The sequence below is a fragment of the Pyrgilauda ruficollis genome, unplaced genomic scaffold, assembly GCF_017590135.1.
Source record: "Pyrgilauda ruficollis isolate IOZ18807 unplaced genomic scaffold, ASM1759013v1 scaffold32, whole genome shotgun sequence".
Taxonomy (NCBI): Eukaryota; Metazoa; Chordata; class Aves; order Passeriformes; family Passeridae; genus Pyrgilauda; species Pyrgilauda ruficollis.
Genome location: NW_024524600.1, coordinates 7,652,063 through 7,674,062, shown reverse-complemented (window position 1 = coordinate 7,674,062; position 22,000 = coordinate 7,652,063). Strand labels below are relative to the sequence as shown.

The following is a 22,000-nucleotide window of genomic DNA, read 5'->3' as shown; positions in this document are numbered from 1 at the left end:
TTTGCATTTAGGAAGAATTTTAAGATTTTTCTTCATACTTTTGTAAGTTTAAAGAGCAAAACTTCTCACAAAAATATTTTGTTATGCTTTTCCAAGAATAACAACTACATTAATAGTTTCAGTGTCAACATTTTTTGTGAAGAAAAAAATTGAAGAAAAAAATTAAAGGAAAATTTGCATTATTCATTTGCAAAGGATCATGATATACTTCCAGTGCACTTTTGACAGTTTTGATTACTCTTTATCCATTAACCTACTTCAGCTTTGTGCACATTTTCTGAGAGGGCACTGTTTACTTTGCTGTTACATCAGTATATCATAAATTGTGGTTTTTTGCCTCCGTTTTACTGTGAGATTCTGCCTGCAGGTCTCCTCTGAGCACAGCAGTAGAGTCTGTGTGAGTGAAGCATTACCCACAATACAGGAAGACATAAGTCAAAGGCAGTAGGCTGACTCCATCCATGGATGCCAGGACTTGATTACTTTGTCATAGTAAGGCCTTTTTTAACTCTGCAAGTAGCACAAGTCAGGGAGATTCCTGATGAGTGGAAAATTACAAATGTTTTGTCCTTCTTCATGAAATACAGGAGTTATCCTGAGAAGATCCAGGAAAGTACAAGCTGGCCAATGCAGGGAAAGTTACAGAGCAAATCTTCCAGGAGGCATTTCAGGGCACATAAAGGACAAGATGGTGATTGGGGAGAGCCTTGTCAAAACCAAATGATATCTGGCCAACCTTCCTGCCTTGTGTGATGAGAGGACTGGCTCCATGGATGAGGGGAGAACAGAGAATAGTTTTTGTCTTTACTGAGGTTTTTTGCAAGATCTTCCTTTTATCCCCAGAGAAACTGGTGAGATGTGGAGATTCCATGGTGCATCAGAAATGGACTGGACTGCGAGGTTCAGAGGTTAGTGATCAGTGAGATAAAGTCTGTGTGGCATTCCATTGCCACAAAAATGCATAATCCGTAAGGGAATGAGACAGGCTTCAGGAAAAGAAAGCAGTTTTGCAGAAATGACCTAGTGGTGAAAAAGGCCAGCACACATTTTGGCCAGTGGGTTGCACGAAATGATTATTTCCCTCCAGACTTTTGAGGCTGCATTTGGTTTTGGGCTTTCTGGTACAAATATTAGCAGATTTCAATGAAGGTCTACCAAGCTGGCCATGAGCTGGAGCACACAGCATGTGAGGGAGGCTGAAAGAGCTAGGTCTGGTGAAAGTGCAGAAGGAAAAGTTTGTGGGAGATGTAACTGCTGTCTACAACCAGCTAACCAGAAGATGTGGAGGAAATAAAGCCAGATTCTTCTTGCAGATACGGAAAGGGAAGACCTTGCAGGACAAAAGGGAACCAGTTCAACACTCAACAACAGAAACTGCAGATAGGTATTATGGGAAAAAATTACACTGAGGGTGGTGAAACACCAGAATAGGTTTTCTGCCTACAAATATTGAGAAGTTACTGGACAGGACCCTAAGCAACCTGAAACAGTTGGCCCTGCTTGAGCAGGAGGTTGGGCCAGATGTCTCTGAGGAGCTCCAACCCACATTGTTCTACTAGTGCCTGAAAAGCTTCAATGCATTTTTATAGTGGGATTGATATCTTATTTCTGAAGGGTCTGAAACAAATCTAACTTATATAATTTTTCTGTCACCATGCCGAATGTATGACTCACATGCCATAAAAAAAAAAAAAAATTTAGCACATTTGGGTGCATGCAGTCATTTTTAATTTATTATTTTTAAATAAAAATCACCATAATGCTGACAATTTGTGAAAGCATTATATTATCAAGTATCTGGGTGATATATGCAATGTCTTTGATCCAATCCTTCCAGAGACACTGTAACAAAACCAAGTATTTTATGTAGGATTTGTCCTTGAAAATAATGTGTGCTGGTTTTATAACAAATTATTTTTAAATAATTTATTAAGCTGTTTACTGGACTTATCTCAGAATGTTTCACAGTAACATATAAATAATAGCTTTTTATAGTAAAAATATGATTTATTGCAGCAAAATAAAAAAGGTTCCACACATAGGTAAACAGCATGTTGGAAAAAGTAATTTTGACCAACCAATTTTAAAACTTGTTTTATAATGGAACAAACCTTCTGTTAATACGATTGCAGATGGTTGACTTTTCTACCCTGAAAATTCTCATTACCACTGGGACAGGAATCAATTAGATACATAAGAAGTCTACCTTTGTCATTCCAAAATTTTTTAACATGCTGAATACCGATTTTAATCTGTTACATTTAAAATAAAAATAGAATTTTCAACAACCTAAGTCAAATTTTTCAATAATGCAAGTCAAAATATTACATGTAGCTTCAATCTAATTCTGTACAATAGTTTTCAAAATGGGATGTAATACAAACTGCATAGTACCAAAATACTAAAACATTCACAAAAGAAAATATGCAAGAGGTACACAACTGTTGAATAATCAGAATCTACTTCAAGTTTAGTTCTTACAGTTTCTCATACTTATCCAACACAATATCAAAAAGTATAAAAGCAGGAGAGCTCCCTACCCTATTTTTATCGATATTTAAAGTGCTGGATAAAAGATCAAAGCTCAGAGCATAAACCCCATCAATCCTCAAAAGATCTTTTTAATAATACAGGATTTTTAAAGTCTTAATGACATTCAAAAGCTTATTACAGTGGCTAGAAGTCATTATATTTCCTTTTCTAGATTTTCTTTAAAGATGCTTTCATGATATCTGAGTAGAACATATAACCCAAAAGATATACCTAAACACATAAGAAGTTTTTTTTTTTGGTCTAAATTCCTTAAATTTATTCAAGTTTCAACCTGATAATTAACCTAGTATGACTCATAACCCACAGTGTCTCATCTTTTCATTACCAATGATATATATATTGTTATATATCTACAGCAACATCATTCATTAAGTAAAGTCAACTTTCTGAGTATATTTCTGAAAGTTAAATTTGTTACTGTGAGACCATTAAAATGGTGCCGTACAATACAGCTCATCTGTGCAGTCAATGGTTTTAGATGCTGTTCTGCACAATGTCATCCCTGCTTACCCAACCATCTCAGAGAAGAAACTCAGCAGCAGCAATGAGCAAATCAGCCAAAACAGACCCCACAAGGAACGAGGTTCTTCGCTCACGAGCCCTGTTTCTCACATGCTCTCTGCCTGTGGACTTTGGAGGCACTTACTAATTCAGATACATCACCTTCTTTTCACCTACATCACCATCATTATTGTTTCTAGACTTGAACTGAATTTCTGAATTCATGTACGCAGTACTCAAGGTGCTAATTCATAGTTGTACAAAGTTTCGTTCACTTTGAATATAGTCTTTCCAGCACAGGATACATGAGCAATACAGGGGAAAGACCCTCTTCATTAGCATGACTTTATGCAGTTCTTGTTGGTTTTTACTTTGATTCTGCAGGCCTTCAATCACCTCTGATAATGAAGAATTTACTATCTACTTTAGGTTACGCTACTTGTAAAGGGAACACTCTCCTTACGTAGCAAAGGCTAAAAAGATCTCTGAAATTTAGGAAGTTTTCCTCCTAAAAGTATCTAAGAGCCAAGTTCCTTTATGTAGTTAGGAACATCTTATTCTTTCTCTCTATGTGTTTTTAAAATTTGAGATTTACCTACATTTTCATGGCCATAACTTAAAAACACATTTTGCACTGAATAATTCCCACAGTGTCATCTTTATTTAGTGCTAAATAGGAGAAGCTTGTCTGGTAGGGGTGAGATTTGCTTATTTTGAAAGGTAATTTCTATTGTCTACAAAAGACAGCTGAAGGGATCTCGAGTGCATTACAGCCATTGGTGACACCTTCTTACCATCTGTATTTCTCTGGACACCTGTAAACACTCTAAGTACAGGATTTATTCCAAGAAGCAAACAAACCATACTGTTGCTCTGCTGCATCGTAAAGCATGATTAGGCAAGTTAAAGAATGTATTCAGTAAGCTTTTTTTCCATACTGTACCTTTTCATCCAAAGCCTTGTGGTGCTCAAACAGAGATTTCAGAGCTTTGAGGACCTCAACTTCACTGGAAACTCCTGAGGGAGACTGTGCTTGCCGTTTCACCACTGTCATCCTCAGGGATCTTTCGTGTCTCGAGACAAGGCACTCCAAATGCTCCAGTAACAGCTATTGATTTGAAACAAAAAGTTGTTAATTTCTGGGCCCCTAAATGCCACAGAAATTGTAACTACAAAGTGCATGATACCAAACAGCAATTTTCCTGGCAACTTCATTGTAGGTGAGATTGTTGGAACTATTAGCAATATTTCATGTTTCTAAACTAGATGTAATAAATGGAAAAATAGAAGAGCCACTCATGATTCCATTTAAAACTCTGCTATGAAAAGCAAGAACAACAAATCATTAAGCATAGGGTCACTATTTTACTAAATTAATTACATATTTACATATAATTCGTGATAGTAATTGATGAGTATTGACAGCCAAATAAGCAAAGACAGTCTAAAGAATGATGCAAAAATATTAAATAAGCATACCATTAATTCAGCCTAACTGTAATATATTTTCAATTTATCTTGAAAGCAACTTAACAAAATATGTAGGAGTGAACAGTCTATTTTGCTAGATTTTTAAGTCTATTAATTAGAACTGTCATAGCTAATGGTGCTCATCACTAGCACATGCTTTAAAATATTGTCTCTGTTCTATTAAAAACTCAACAAAAACCAGAGAAGTCCATAAACATCTGTAAAATAGACCATAAATAACATTTTAAAAACATATTATATTTAGTTTCCATTGATACTCTGAGGTTAAAGAAAAAATTAAAATGGTACGTTGATGTTGTACAGAAAATTCCTTATTTGTCTATACATTCATAGGACTACCATTGCTGTTTATAGTGCCTGAACATTAAAGAGAATTGGTTAGCTGTAAGGTTAAATCAGGGTAGCTAAATTCATGAACTAGAATGCATGTTAAATGTATTGCAATTGCAACAAACAATTATATCTAAATCATTGAACTGTAAATCTGAAAGTTACATGGACAATTGTTTAATATTTGTCCTTTGATGTGGTTCTTAATATAGCTACTATTAGTAAATATATTTATTAATCTATAATCCACAGTTATTCTCAGTTACATAATGGTTTTTATTCTTACATGAATTACTAGACATAGTAGTATGTTGATAATAAGTCAGATTAAGAATGATTATGGTTTGGTGTCCTCTTTGTTTAAAAAATGGTTCTCATGTCTGGATTTGCACCTGGTTATTATGCTACAATATATTCTTCTCAAAAAGTAGCGAAGGAATAAGTGAACAATGTTAATACAATGAGAGTTATGATGACTCCCTGCAATTCAAGAAAGGAGGGTCATTTCTGAATCCAACTCATGGCCTGTGTTTATCAAATGCAAATGAACAAGAAATCACAAGCTTTCTCATCCCTGAAGGGCTAACAGCAGATATAGGTGGATTTTTAATTATTTTGGGCAGTCCAAAATAGCACACAAATTTGAAGAGACCTCTTAATGATAGAGCCATCAAGAATCAGTGTGGGGCTGTGGGAAGTTTGCAAAGTAAGTAAGATCAGAATATTGCCCAAATATTTACAGAGTATTTCTGTTCATAATAGTACTTAAATAAACAATTAACTGCTATCATAAATAGAACTGAATTGATGAATTTTGGTCTAAATTCTTGTATTGTCATGGCTTTTCTAGGCCATCTAGTTTATCTGGGAGAAAGCTGGAGGAAAGTAAGTCAATAGCTAATTTCTAATTCTTCAACCTACTCTCTGCCCTGTCTCTTGAAAGAGTCTTTGAGGGTGCAAGATTTCCTTCTCTGTGCAGCCTAACTCTGACCCACTCCACAGCCCCGGGGTAGCCAGAATCTCACTCTGATCCACTCTGTGCACTTAGATTTCTCCACAGTCATTCCCACCTCCTGGCTGATTCTGTTAGAGCCTGGCTCGTCTTGATCGGTTCTCTTTATGCAGAAATTTTTCACTGTATCATAGCTACATCTGGATCCAGCCAAAAGGCTACAGATTTCTGAAGAAATTGGGAAGAAAGGGAAGACATTAATCCACAGCTGAGTTTTTAGTATGGCTATTCCTTCCATAGGTCTGTAGTTGTCTAATGCTCAAACTTACACCCACTAAACCAGTCCAGGGTAACAAAACCTTAAAACCTAAAAAATCTCTTTTTTGGCTTAACTGAGCGAATTTATCATATTTGGTGTCCTACTACCCTAAATCACTTATCTTGCAGACAAATGCTGTGATGATGGGATGTCTGAGCGCCTGTATGCAAGACTAAGTTGGAAAGGAAAATGGGAAAATCCAGTTTAGGAGAGAAGAAAAGTGATGGTGACATGGAAAAATATTCATGCCAGAAAGAATTACACATAATCTATAGCAGAGAGATAAATATGGAGCACACAAAAAAAACCCCTCCTAACATACATCCAGAAACTCATTTTTAACTGGTTCACACTGACAATCCCAATAGGGAATGTGAAGTCAGCACAGACAGAAGACAAGAAACTTGCTAAGCAAAGGCAGAATGGAGATCAAAGACAGTGATGAAGAGACAAAACAAGTTAAACAAGGTTTCCAAGTATTGGAATTGAGCAGAGTGGTGGGAACTCAGAATTTCTAATGGGGTGATTGTGGAGGAGTTTGCTATTTGAGATGAACAGTACAGCACTCTAGCCTTTTTCAGAGCTACTGATAACATATTTAGGTCACCTTACTGCCATGTTAGAAACAGGCATAATACATAATACTAAACCAGTGACAATCACCCATTTAACATACACAAAAGCTGAGAAGTACCATTTCAGATGAGAAAAAGACATATTCCAATGTCTGCATACATTTCATGTTTGTTACATAAATCAAGTGCAAAATGCTGTGTTGCCTATTTTGCTGTATACAGATTGTCACAGCTGTGTCAAAAGACCCATGGAGAACTAAACCAGTGCTTGTGAACATTTCATAATTTTTCTTTCTGTTCCCATTTACTCAAGCATTTGCAGTCACTCATTCTTCTGGAAACTACCTCTGAACACTGGAATTTTCCTTACCATCAGCTCTAGGAATGCTCAAGAAGGCATGCTAACATAGGTTTCTCATTTGTAAAAATATCTTATTTTTGCTTTTCAAGAAAAATAATCTTGATTTCTTCACAAATTCTGTGAGCACTGTTAAATGCAAAACGAGCTGACCAGGGAATACTATTAACCAGGTCTCTTAGTGAAACATTACTCCCAGTTCTGCTGAAAGGCAAAAAAACCTAAGGGGATAGGACATCTGACTGTGACTGAGAACCTGAGAGCAAATGCTTGCCCCCTGCTCTGATGAAATGCTAGATTCACAGAATAACAGAATTGTTTAGGCTGGAAAAAATGAAGATCATCAAGTCCCAACATTAACCCAGCACTACCAGTCCTCCACTAAACAAAGTACCCAAGTGCCACATCTACACATCTTTTAAATACCTCCAGGGATGGCAACCCTACCATTTCCCTGGAGCAGCAGGGCAGCCTGTTCCAATGCTGGATTCAATCACCAAGATCATCTTCTTGGTGAAGAAACTTTCCCTAACACCTCACCTAAACTTCCCCTGGTGTAACTTGAGACCATTTCCTTTTGTACTATCACCTTGTTACCTGACAAGGGAGAAGGGGCTGACCCCCACCTGACCTACAGCTGTAGAGAGTGATAAGGTCTCCCCCGACCCTCCTTTTCTCCAGGCTAAACACCCCCAGCTCCCTCAGCTGCTCCTTGTAAGACTCGTGCTTCAGGCCCTTCACTAGTTTTGTTGCCCTACTTTGGACAAATAACAATACCTGCTGTTTTATTCAACTTTTACATAATTCCAATTATATTTAAAAAAGGGGTAATTATATTAAAAAAGATCTTCCCTGCTTTCCTGGCAAGTGGAAATGTCAACAACACTGACAGAATTATGAAGTGTCTCAGGGCTACAATGATGGGGAAGGGAATATAAACATAAAAGATTGACATTGAAGATGATGGTGTGTTCAACCAATGTTTAACATTTGAAGGAAACCACAATAAGCTGTGGGCATGCTGAGGATTCTCCTCCACATATGTAGTTCAAGAATTAATATTCCAAATATTTGTGAGAACAAGATTTCAGATTGAAATAACATTTTAATGATAATGGTAATTCATTTAAACTGCAAAAGAATTGTCAGAAACAGCTTTAGGGATTTCAGTAAGTTGCAACTAAACTCTGGCATTAATAGTGATCATGGGCTGCTGAGCATTTTCTGCTCCCTCACACTGTCAAACTGTTACAGTTGTCAAGCACTCAGAGGGACAGGCAGCTTGCAGAGAAAAGAAGATGAAGATCAACAGCAGCAGGTAGGACAGAATCACCCACGCATCACTGCCATGCTTTTCCTACTGGAAAGCATAAGCTTGACAACGAATTATGAAATAATCTGACAAGTGATTTTTATGCTGGGCAAATTTTAGGATGCTCAAGATGCCGTGATGATAATCGTATATTATGTAAATAGGATAATTTCTGGAACTCTGGATTTTTATAAGCATAAAAAATATATTAAAATAATAATTGAAAGACTGAAAAGCGCTCTAGTGCATATTTTTTGAATGAATGTAGCATCTTTGAAGTGTTTGTTAGAACTAAATGAAAATGAAAGGAGAATTTTTTTAGAATATACCTAGCTTCCTGTATTTCTCAAATCGCTTATAAAGCAATCATGAAAGTGATTGATTTCTGCGAAACAGAAATGCATGGTTAGATTTTATGGTACAAACTACATTGGTGTAGATTATCACCTACTCTGCTCTACTACAACAAACCATCATGACTACTGATTTACCTATAGAAAATGAAAGAAGTTAAAACACTCATTTTAAGGAATGATGGCTCAATAAGTTGAAATTAGTGTGACTCAGTAGAGTTTGCTATTACAGGACCTGGATTTTAATCAATATAAAATATTTTAACTTTCATTATTTTCAAAACACTTGTTTGTAGAAAAAGTTCACAGCGGGATAATAAATGGAGACATTAAAGAACCAGCAGACAGTAATGGAGAGAAAAGGAGAGTCATGAATAATTAAATACACTGAAGAAAACATAAAAGAAAAGGCTTTTACTGAAATGAGACAGACTTAGCTTAGAGGAATGAGGTAACCCTCTAAGAAGACAATTCTCTATTGAGGTTCAGCTCAGACTTTCTCACCAGTGCAAGAAAAACTGAATTTTCTTTCAGTCTATATTTAGAATTCCCATTGTTCAGTAAATCTCCATCCCTGGTGTGAGCAGAGAAGACAAAATAAGCAGACATGGGGTTGAAGACTAAAATCAGTCACAAATACAATTATCAATTATTTTCTTCAGCATTGTTCCACAGCGATGGAAACCACTTTTCACCTGTGGTCAGGTAGTGTGACCTCCAACAGCTATACTGGTAAATTAACACTGAAAATTTTTCTGTAAAAAAATAAAGTTGCAGCCCAACTACTCCAGTGTGTCCCATGTCAGTCCTTCTGTACAGAAACCAAAATGCAAGCAAGCCAAAACCTTAATGAAATCACACCTGTGTGAAACCAAGGTGTGAAAGAAAATGTAATGATTGGATGACACAAAGTAACAGGAAGAAAAGGGGTTTTATAGGAATAATGAATAGAAATATAGTAACTACTATGCTACACAGATTATCTAAGAACACATAGTTATAAAAAACAATATAGTTGTTGAATAACTATATATTACATTTACTATCTGTTGTTGCACTACTTTCTGACAGAAGTTCTTTTCTTTTAAAGAAGAGACACACGAATCTACAAGATAGTTAATAATGTTGAGGCAATGATATATACTGTTACTTATGTTATTGAATTAATGCTTTGCTATTTGCAGAATTTTAGGAGACAGACACTTATCTTCATGTGTACAGTGTTTTCAGACAGTAAGAACTCCTCATGTTTAAAAAAGAAATTGAGTACCTGATTAATTTTCAGCACCTATGGAACTGATTTAATTAAAAGGACCTATGAGAAAATTAGCTAAAAAAGGTAAAATCACACTTCAAAATATATTCTTAGAGTTTCTCAATACAGTAGAAGGGAATTTGAATCATAAAATATAGTGTTAAGTCCTGATCTACAGGTATAATGAGACTGCAGTGCACAGTTGAAGATGTTTCATAAACCATTCAATAAGGAATGGAGACAATAAAATACTAATAAAATTAAATATAACTCAGCCTTGTTCACTTTAATAAGTATTTCATCTCCCACGGCATGAAGCAAAAGAGCGTTAATGACACTGTCTGTTACTGCTGTTTCATTTATGTACACAGGTATAATTGTTTTTGTTTCTAAACTGTTAGAACTAAAATATTTCAGACCAATTTGTGTAAAAAAATTATGCTTTATGCAAAAAGCACATGTATGTGTCTGGTACTTTTTGCTGTTTTAGGGAAAAATCCATAATCAGATTAATCAATAGCAGTAGCGTAACATATTTTTTTCAGCTACCAAACCAACCCCCGAATTTTCTCATAATAGTACTCTGATCGAATAAGGTAATCCTATGCATTTTTTCCTACTTTTAAAGAATACAGACTGAGACAAAAAATATTTTCATTTTAATTTAAATGTTAAAGTAGTGTTATTTTGTAATTTCCATTAAATAACATGCTAGATCACACAGACTTATCTTCCAGCTTCAGAAAATATGTTATCTTTCTACATGCTATAGGTGATCATTCTATCTAGAGAATATCCAGAGAAATAGCTGTAAGAATTTCTATTAAGATACTTTTGTATCTGTTTTCAAAGTCCCATAGAATGGTCTTCCAGAGAGAACCTATCTGTCTTCCCGTCAGCAGCGCCACGCAATCAGCACTTTCTACTTTGCCAGCTTCATTCTTAACATGAAAATATTTCTACTGTAATATGTCAGAAAAAGTTAATTATCATAGGCACCAAAAATACACATTCAACAGCAAATGCCTAAGAATGCTGCTAGAAGGACTGAGTAGCAACTTGATTAACTATTGGGGTAAGGTTTAGTTTCTGGTATTTTGGCTGAGATCTGAAGTGTATGCGTCCCAAAGAATGTAAATCCATCATGGTCTCTCTCTAATACGTCGTACCATCAAGGTCTACTACTACAGCCTGGCATAGAGTGGAAAATCAGGATGTGAAATCAGTTTTGTGTTTTGTTTATGTGCTGAGCAAAATATGTGTGAGGCTTTGCCAGAAAATAAACACATAGGTGGGGGTCTAGAGTAAATAAAATACTGCCAGTTGGGCATAACTGAAAATGTGAAGGGGACCTAGAAGGCTGGTGTGCACTCAGGATCTGACAGAATTGCCACTTTCCTTCCTTTCTGCTATATTCAGTTTGAAGCGGGACAAATCAAACAATACAATTTTTGTTGTTGTCCCAAGGAGATAAAAGGTTAGATTAAAAAAATCCAGAAGCTGCCATTTGGAACTAAGCATCTTCGTATAGAAGCAGCAGGAAGTGCTACCTGGAACAAAGTGGTTGTTGAGTAGTTACACTATGTGTGGTTGTGCATGAGTGTGTCCTGGGGGGGGGTCAGGTGAGCCCTGACCCCCCCCATTAATTGGCTACAATCATTAATGTAGCCAAGCTGGGGCTGGCTTAAGTGTGAACATTAGAGGGATGGACAAAAGATGCATTAGTTGGACTAAATTTATATATGAGAAAAGACATTTAATTTTCTCACTGTGAAAGTGTATCAGTGGTCCTCCAAATATTACTATTTTATTAGAATCCTTGCTAAATTAAAACAAAAAGTTTGGAGCAATTTTTTTTCCTTACACAATATTAATGCTGTTCTGCATTAATAGTACCATAAATTTCAGTTTGCTTAAGTGCCTCTTTATAAGCAATGCCTTCCCAATGACTGCTGCTGGAAATCTCACCACTAGCACATCACTGAGACTGTGTTGAAAACAACAGCTTTGCATCTAAAATACTCATCTTTCCCTATCAAAGGAGTGTCCCTACAGAAGACAGCATGAGTATTACAGCTAGCTCTGGGATATGGTAGCTTAATGCCTGGCAAGAACATAAATATGACATGATGGGGTAGTAACTTATTAATGAAAATGCTAGAGGTCAGGGTAAGGCATGTCTGCATTTTTTCTATCTTATTCCACATTAATATTTGGACTCTGTCTTCCCCTTGTTTGCTGTAACATCTCCTGCATTCCCTATATTTTTTTCATAGCCTAAACATTTTCATCTCTAGCTTCATCCTCATTTTGAAAACACACTGTTAGCATTTACTAATTTTAACTGTAAGGACTTGCAAGGATTATAACACTGTAACTCCCATTTGTTGATATCAGCTCTCCTGGAAAACCTCTTACCCCAGTTTTTCTTTTATGTAGCACAAGAAACATAGGAATGGATGGTCTTTAAGCTTCTTGCTCTGCAAAGAAACTGCGCATGACAGAGATCAGTCTGTCTTAGGAGATGACTTGCAGTTGAGTCATCTTTCTTTTCTCCCACAGTTCTTTGACAAGACTATCTTAGGCTACTAGGCTGTCTTGGAATTTTTGCTAGTTTGCACTGCTTATGTCAGACCCACATAGGTATTGGTGCACTGCAGTTTTTAACTGGTGTTAAAAAGCTGGTGTATAAAGCTGGTCTTCAGTGGACTTAGGAGTGAAATGGATAAAGCATTTTTTTTTATTAAATACAAAAATAATACATATGAGGAAGTTACTGATAATTCAAGTAGCTATAGAAAGTCTTCAGACCATTCTCCAGCTGACATGATTTGCTAAACCTGGAAAATGCAGTGTAATTCTTACACGTTTCTCAAAATTAATTAATTAATTAATTAATGGGAGAAAAGGTAGGTCTCACCTATACCTCGCGTAAGATTTTCCCCATCATCACCTCTAAGAACTTTGTGCTAAATGTGATCATCTCCTGAACATCCGGGAAAGCACAGAGGTAGATGGGTCAACTTTGCTTCTTTGTAGGCATCCATTTAATCTGTCCTTGAATTTCTGAACTCTATGGCACTCTATGGTGCTATAGACAGGAAGAAGAAAGCAGGGAGAAGGGATCTCTCAGGTCTTTTAGCATATATATATTGTTAGAGCCTCTTCAAAATGCAAATTAGATTTGACAAAGAAGAGATGTTAGCTGAGCACCCAAAGTGCTATTAGTTTATTAAGAAGAAGAAAATGGGAAAAGTTACACAGATCACAGAAAAAACTATGGATATGAGAAGACATCCTTGGTGTTCAACCTCCGAGATCTATTTTGTATGTTCACTACCAGCCTGACTCCCACCTGGTCTGGGACTACTCCATCTCTTTTCTCACACCTTTCCACAAACACCATAAAGTCTCCTCTGCTACCCTCTAGATCAATTCTGCCTTTGCCCAGACAACTTTACATGCAAATTATTTTATTCTGAAAACAATTCTGTCCATAATTTGAGAATTTTCAGAAGGCGCTGTATCATATATTCCTGTTCCCAGACAGAATAGTATTTCTGATTGAAGCAGAACGTGATGAGGATTGAACCTTGTCCCCCCTCAGTTGTACAGCAAATGAATTTACTTCAAGGGTCACAAGGCTGCATGTAGACTAAACAACAGGCTGCCTGTGGTTTGTGTGGCAGCCTTCATCTCATCCCTATTCAGATTGAATCCAAGGCACAAGGAAAAACTGGTTGTTTGTTGTAACCTTGCCTTTTGCCTTGATAAGAGATGAGGATATGCGCAGGCTACTCAGGCTTGGAAGGCTGATTGAGTCCCTTGCTTTTAAAGACATTTAAATTGAATGACCTTACCATGTTACATATTAAATCTCTTGTAATTGTAACTGTTTGCAATATATCTGGCTAACACTCATTTCCTTCAGGACTGCAGCATGGTAGATATGTCCTGCTACTTAGAATCTCCTTCACTCATGAAAATGCTGGATTTTTGTCTTCTTATTCATACAAAGGAAGATCTAGATTTATATGTAAGTTTAAACACACATGATATCCAGAAAAGGTCTGCTGTGTACTTACTCTTGTGTTGTTTCTTTCAGCTTTTAGTTCTGAAATCTCTTCCTCTTTTTCAAGCAGCTGTTCCCTGCATGCATTTAATTCTTTAGTCAGTGCAGCAAATTCCTGTAGAATAAAATTATATAGAAAGTTACTCAAGATGTAAGCACTAGGATAACCAAATCCATGTGCATTCTAGAGTTTGAAGATTTAAATAATACTTAGCAATCAACAACACAAACTAAAATAGCCTATGTAAGCTTCAGCATCTACTAAAATAATTTCAAGTCTAGATATAGCTAATAAAAGGTAACTACTGATTTAAGTCTAGAAACAAAAGAAGATTCAAAATGATTGCAACATCTCCCATACAGAAGCTATCAGAAGCTATCACACTAGAAGAGGAACAGAACTGGCCAATTTCATACCAACAGAGACACATTTCACATTTCACACATAAGGAGGTTCAACTCAACATACCCACTTAGGAGCATTCTTGCCACTCCAAAAGGCAGCCTTTGCAATATGGCATGTGAGAAGAAAGTTAAGGTATTCACTAAGCAAAATCTACCTAATATCAGATTAACATAAGTAATATATGAGTTGTGAAAAAAATACTCTACTTGATATTGAAGTCAACCATTAAAATGTATTCAGCTGTTATAGTGAAAGGCTGTGAAGACTCAGAACAATATTTTTTAGTTGGAATGAATTTCCTGTGAATCCACAATATAAAATGAAACTGAATTTTAAGCTGCTCCTGATGTTAACTTTCATGCATGCAACTAATAGGTATTCTGAAAAACATTTTTTACTTGTCAAAACTTCCATTAAAATGTCTTGAATTGCTGTAACTCTTAAACAATACACATAAATTTTTCTCTATAAAAAGGGCAATTGTAGAGTTCTCCTTAATTTTAATAAGGAAACGTATTCACTTCATATGTGTTTATTTTGACAGACATAAGATATACTAAGCTGTAGTGGTTAATTTTATCCTTTATAGCAAAATGATGCTACATTTCTCACAGATACAGTAAGGTAAAGGATGAAAAGCCCTTAAGATTTGTGATCACATTTTGAGAAAAAAAATTGTCTTGAACAGCACTGCTGTTTAACAAACATGTATACATATTTTTAAATACTAGGTTAATTTTAATTTTACCAGAGCAGTCAGCGCATAAGAGCCCACCAGCCCACAAGTAAGCAGTTAAACTGCACTCCAAGAGAAAGCAGTTCATAAAAAACCAAACATATCCAGGTGGTCTATCTCATCAGTCAGTAGGATGAAGCTGAGACTAAGTCTACTTACTTAAGAAAAAAGCTAGTGATGATATCTCAAAAGGGCTTGGTTTGCTGCTTCTCCTCAAGCTGTACAAAGCAGCTTTTATCCAAACTAAATAGGTGTTCAACAGAACTTTCCTGGGTATTCCTAGTCCCATTCTGGAACTGGAAGAACAATAGACCTCCATACAAATTGCATGATAAAAAGGAGAATGTTGTTCTGATATCCTTCATGTATTTTGTTTTAGACACTGGCTATTGATTACATGAACCATATAATGATGTTTTGTGTCCTACCTTTGAATCAGTGTTTGCTTTTTACATCCTAGTGGTCAGGTACACTTTGATGTTAAAACCCTTAGCTTAGCTTTGAAAATGAGATTTATATAGTAACACTCTTCCTTTGCTTTTCAAAAGTATCATTGAAACTTCTGTCTGTAGGTCTTAAATTAGGATTCAAAAACTGCAAGTCTAGTAGTGTTATTCTGTTCAGATTTTTTTTAAATCTTCTGTCCTTAAGGTTATAAGTAATGTTACGTACTGAACAAAAAATAATAGTTAATAAAAAGCTAATGATCTCAACTCACATTGAATCAGAACTTTGAAACACAAAACCACACATGCACACATATTTCTCTACAGCCCTACAGGGTGGAGCCCTTGTTGCTAATTTACATGGATTAGTGTCTATAATACTTTCAGAATCTCAGAATAAAATTTCATTGTAATCTATAGAGTATGTTGTTGCTGTTCATATTTTCTCGTTTCTTGGTATTGTTTCAGCTGGAATTAAAATATTGGCATTTTGGCATATGCTTGGGCATCTGGGTGGGTGACAGGTGGCAGAAAGGAGAACAAATATCATCTGTGACTACAGTTCAAGTTCTGAACTACAGTAAGGCAAAGCAGACTGGTGACATGCATTTGCTGCTGTCTTTGTGAATAAACAAAGACATGCTTATGAACAAATATCATCTGTGACTACAGTTCAAGTTCTGAACTAGAGTAAGGCAAAGCAGTCTGGTGACATGCATTTGCTGCTGTCCTTGTGAATAAACACAAATTGCACATCTTTGTTGTGCCAAGGTGAACCTGCTTACAGTACAATCTCTAATACTTTGGTCAATATAATCTCAAATAACAAAGTAATGAAGTCCCTACTAGTTTGCTGAGCAGCATGGAGTTTATCCTCAGGGTAATTTTGTCTGGTCATCAGTGCAAGTTTTCCTTGCTTTTACTCAAATCATTACTCAAAATTCTGCTCCAAGAGAGTCCCATACCTAATATAATGTTGTTTCAGCCTCCAAATATCTTCAGTTTGTATTCATAATATCTATTAGCATCTACCTTAGCTGTGTCCACTGCTTTAGACTTTGTTACTTGAGGGGCCAACAGTGTTCTTTCAAGCCTATTAATTATTCAGTTGTTGCTGCCACTCTCTGAAATTTCTCTCTGCTTTTGACATACCTGCAGTGCAAGCACTTACAACAAGCAGTCACCTCTTCATATGTCTGGAACTCAAGTGGCCAGCTTCATCAGAAGTACTAGAGACTGCTCATTCATCAAGAGCTTGGAATTCTCTGAGTTGAATGATGACAGAAAGAGTGCTTTATTCCTTGTGTTTATATCATAAGCCTTTTACAGGGGAAGTCTCAAAGTAAATGTAGTTTTCCCCAGAGCTTTACAAGTTATTATTTCTGTCACATCTGTTTTCATAAATTAATAAGTAGGATAACACCTTACAACTTCCAAATAGTACTTCCAAAACTATACATAAAACTTATTTTAAAAATAACCTATTTATCCAAGATTTACCGACGAGCAATGCTCCAGGAACCATTTTTCCCCCCACAGGTTCTATGATAAGCAAAGCATATTTTTGTTTTAGCATCACACCCAGTTATGTAATAAATGACATGTGATGATAATGACCTCTGCTCATGCAATTCCCTCATATATATATAAGGGATCAAGGGAATACTGTCATCTGGAATTACTGTTTGCAGCAGAAATCTTGCATGGTCAGTGACCACGACAGTCAGTCATACTTTGGGAACCCTGAAGGTAATATCTGTTGCATAACTAATAGGAGTTGACAGGCACAACTGCACTCTTAAAGCTCATATAGAAGTTGTATGGCAGTAAAGCTAATTAACAACTGAAGTGAATTAAAACTCTATGAAAATTATTCAGTTGATAGCGCTGGCTTTATACTATACCATGATATCAATATGTTTGCAATTTTTTCAAGATAAATAATCTGAGAATGAGCATTGTTTCCTCATTTGAATAAACATTATCTCAGAGCCTGACTTAACTGCTCCTTGTCTTCTTCTCTTAACAATTGGCTTATTAAATTAAGCCTTGAAAACCAATTCAACAGAAATTTGTAGCCACTAAAATGATCACTAGGAGTTACCAATGAGCAAAACTCAAGGACTTCCCTGGTGAAGCAGCTGAAATGCAGTTGGAGTAGAGGCTGGAAGGTGCCTGAGAGAGTGAGATGCCATTGGGACAGGAAGGCTGGCAGCAGGATTGGGCAGGAAAGGCATCCTACAGCTCTCTTACCATTAAATTTCTGCCTCTAGGGGCTGGCTCAAGAAATCCCGCTGTCATTGTTTGTTGTTCCCAGGAAAAGCCTGCAAGGTTTATTTTTTATTACCAAATACGCATAAATGTACATAGTCTCCAAGTTGAGGGTATGCCACAGAAATTACGAGAACTTGTATCTCTGTTGCTCAACTGTTCAGAATATGATCCAGTCTAAATTGATGTGAAATGAAAACACAGTCTCTCATCATCCACCAAAAAAAAAAAAAAAAAAAAACCCAAAAAAAACCCAAAAAAAACCAACCTGAAATAAAGTTGAAATTTTGTGACAGTAATTTAAAAAAACTAAATTAAAAACACATAAAATTCCATTTTGGAGACACTGAGGAGATTCAGCTTAAAATCTCCTCTGGATTTTTCATCATTAAATCACAGCTCATTTCAGGAATGAGTGAGTGAACTAATATCTGCATGAAAAAAGAATGGTAGGGGTTTATAATTTCTATTTTAAATTCAACACAAGCTATGTCAACCAATTTGCTTTCCTAAAAATTTAGATGTAATTAATTTAGCACAGGAAATCACTATCTACTACAATTACCTCAGAGTTTTAACCTTTTATATATTAAGTTTTCATCCAATCTGTTTAGGGCAGGGGGGGAGGAAAAAAGATATCTTCTTTCTTTTCTTATTATTCTGTCACTGGACATGTTCTTGGAAATTCTCCATGCCTTTTAAATGACCGAGGATTTATTTTAGCAATTTTGGCAGAACACAGACTTCATCCTTGCTGACTCTTATTAACCAAACAAAGTACAAAAGAAATCTGAACATAATTTACAATTTATCTTCTTGCTATAGAGACGTCATAATAAATATACCTTGATTTTAAAATAGGTTGAATGAAAGATTTTCCCCATTACTGATAGCGCTCAAGACCAGGCTGGATGTGGCTTACAGAAACCTGGTCTAGTGAAAGATGTCCTGCCCATGGTAGGGGGAGGTGGAACTAAATGATCTTTAAGGTCTCTTCCAATTCAGGTCACTCAATGATTCCATGATTCTATGATTTAAACACATGAGTTTGGTGTCAGTTGTCTAAAATGTTCATTGTTACATTACTGCTCAAAATGAGAGTTCATTTACACATAAATTTTAGGTTGGACATGTACTCTGAAGCACTGTATTGTAACAGGACTTGGGTAAAAAAAAAGGAAATCTGTTTGGATCTCAGGACTAAAATTTTGATCTCTTCATACAAAAAAGCAAAACTTCCAAAACTGTAGTCTCTGAATTAGTCTCTTAAAAATATCAGAGTAGTTTGCACTATGATGTTTGTGTAGAATGTTTGCTGTACTTCTCCATAAATAAATGTAAGCAAAACCAATTTAGTCTCTGTTTTCCATATTTTTTAGGCACTGGATTTTTTTTTTTTTTTACCACCCCTTCAAAAAAACTGGCTGCCATATGATGTGGGTTGGCCACATCATGTTGCACTACACTTTGGCTTTAATATGAACTGAGTGTTACTGTGACTCAGACCTCGCTCACACAGAAAGGAGTAATTCTTCTTTACAGACAAGGGCTCTTCCAGCAGTTCTTACAGAGACATTGTGTTTCAAACTATCAAGGATTTACCAGCACTGGTTTGGGTTGCTTAGGGGTCTACAAGACATCTAAAATATGGGAAGTAGGCTAAAGTGTCACAACCTGAGAGTTCCATTAATTGACAAAGAAAGACGAGTTGCACCAGGGAAGGTACAGACTGGATGTTAGGAAAAAAGCTAAGCAGGGAAGCGGTGGAATGAATGTTGCTGCAAGTGTTTAAAAAATGTGAATGTGGCACATGATTTAGTGGTGGACCTGGCAGTGCTGGGTTAACAATTGGACTCAATGATTTTAGAGTCTTTTCCAACCACTTTTTGATTATTCTAAGATGACAAAAAGATTTCTGTTAGGTAAGAGAGAGAACTGAGTCTCCTGTTTTCAACTAAGGTAAATTTCTTCCCAGTAGCTGTTACAGGGCAGTGTTTGGGATTTGGAATGAGGATGGTGTTGATAACATGCTGATGGTTTGATTTTTGGCTAAGTTGTGTTACTCCTAAGTCAAGGTCCCATATTTTCCCTTTTCTCATGCTCTGCCAGTGAAGAGGTATACCAAAAACACTGGGGAGGAGCACAGCTGGGACAGGTGACCTGAACTGACCAAAGAGACACCACAAAATGTCATGCCCAATATGTAAATGGGGGGAGCTGCTGAAAGGGTGGCTGATCTGGGTTCAGGAAGGGAAGCCTGGAACTGGTCAGTGGGTGGCAAGCACCTGCATCGTGCATCACTTGTTTTTTTTCACATTCTTGTTCTTATTCCTTTTCTTATTCTCATTCACCATTAGTATTGTATTAGTACTTTATTTTTGCTTATTAAACTGTTCTTGTTCAACAAACAAATTTTACTTCAATTCTCCTCCCATTACACCAGGGTGGAGGAATGATACCCTGAGTGAGTGGCTCTGTGGTGTTTCATCTCCACCTGGGCTGAAAACCATGACATTCAGTAACACTGTATACTTGAGACCCCATTTTTATTTGGTTTTTTTTTTTTTTTCCAGTCATGTGGGCAGTGACTGAAGTTTTGAAATGTGTAGCCATTTACCCACACGAAGCACACAGTCAATGCTCTTGGAAGAAAGAAAAACATTTCAGAGGCTCAGAGCCCATGTAAACATCTATAAGAATTAATTCCAATACATTCACTGAACATAAAATTGGACAAATGCAGAGCTGTTACATAGCTTTCCATCAAGAAGAATTCCTTCCTTAAATAGTCAGTTGAATCCACTAAGTCTTACAAATATTTACTTTTTCAGCCATCCCCTTCTGAAGAAATCATCTCAAGCTAGTAGTCTCTCTGTGCATGGCCTGCTGCTGTGAATAAGTAATTTACTTTGATGACTGTGTTCCCACAGTAAGAGAGACATACATGCTTTTTTGAGAAAACAGAAAAACACTCAAATACCCTTTCAGTACATGAAAAAAAATACACAAAAAAGCCCCAAAAACTTGCTTCTAGAAAAGAACCCAAATAATAATAGAGAACTGAGGATTATGCTAGATAGAAATTAGGTATCTGAGCAAGATAATTCAAACTTATTGAATGGATATGGATATAAACATTTTGGTGTAGCTTTGTAACCTATGTAACCTGATTTTTATAGAAATATCACCTAAATTCACAAGCTGCATCATGTTACTTTCGTGATCTTTTAGAACAGGAGTATCACAGTATTCAAAATTATATTTCAAATTTCAGTCAAGAAAAAAGAAAGAAGCTTTACATGCATCTGTTTACATATTAGTTGATATGACAGACATTTTAGATAACGGGAGTAAGGTAATAGGTAATAGGAAGAACAAACCACTGTCAGGACTTATCATTTAATCTGCCTAATTTTTGCTAGTACACAAAATAAAGCTTAATTCCATCAGATTTTTGAAGTCAAAGAGAATCTCCCCAACAACGAGTATTATGGCAATGGCTCAGTTTCTGGTGATGATTTTCCCACACAGGATTACTTCAGGAAGAAATCTGACACTAGAGACAGAAGATATGGGCACAAATATGCCATGGTAGTTTTCAACTGAATCTAAGACAATAATAATATGAATACAATGAATATGGTTTTAGCAATATAACCACAAAGAGTGATCCATGTATAACCATCTAATCACTACCACACAGCCAAACACTAACCTCTTTTCCATTATTTCCCAAATTTGCTTGAAATTTGTCATGTAAAATTGTAAATTTTACATGACACCAGCTAAAAAGTGCCCAGTTGGCATTCCTGGCTTCTTCACACTTAAATTATTTTTAATGGAAAACTGCTAAATAAAGTATGCAATCTGTTGGCTTTTTAATATTTTTCCACTTCTTCTATTTAAATAATTTAGATTTGGTGATCTGGATTATGTGTTGTGTACTGAACTCTAAAATACTGATCTAACGCCTTCTGAAGAATAATGTCCACCCAGCAGGTATTAGTCTGTTAAAACACTTACAGGAAGAATAAAACAGAAAATAAAACAGAAGAAAAAGGCGGGGGGGG

General features: G+C 36.1%; 1 protein-coding gene across 3 annotated transcripts in view; it reads right to left on the bottom strand.

Annotated features, from left to right (window-relative positions):
- The window catches only part of PPFIA2 (PTPRF interacting protein alpha 2), a 282,312-nt gene that overhangs the window by 95,124 nt on the left and 165,188 nt on the right, over positions 1–22,000 (bottom strand). For all 3 annotated transcript variants that reach the window (XM_041474325.1, XM_041474326.1, XM_041474327.1), the window contains 2 exons: positions 14,085–14,186; positions 3,998–4,162 (listed from right to left, as the gene is read on the bottom strand). In XM_041474325.1, coding sequence (XP_041330259.1) covers positions 3,998–4,162; positions 14,085–14,186 — 267 coding nt within the window. The remainder of the gene's footprint in view (positions 1–3,997; positions 4,163–14,084; positions 14,187–22,000) is intronic.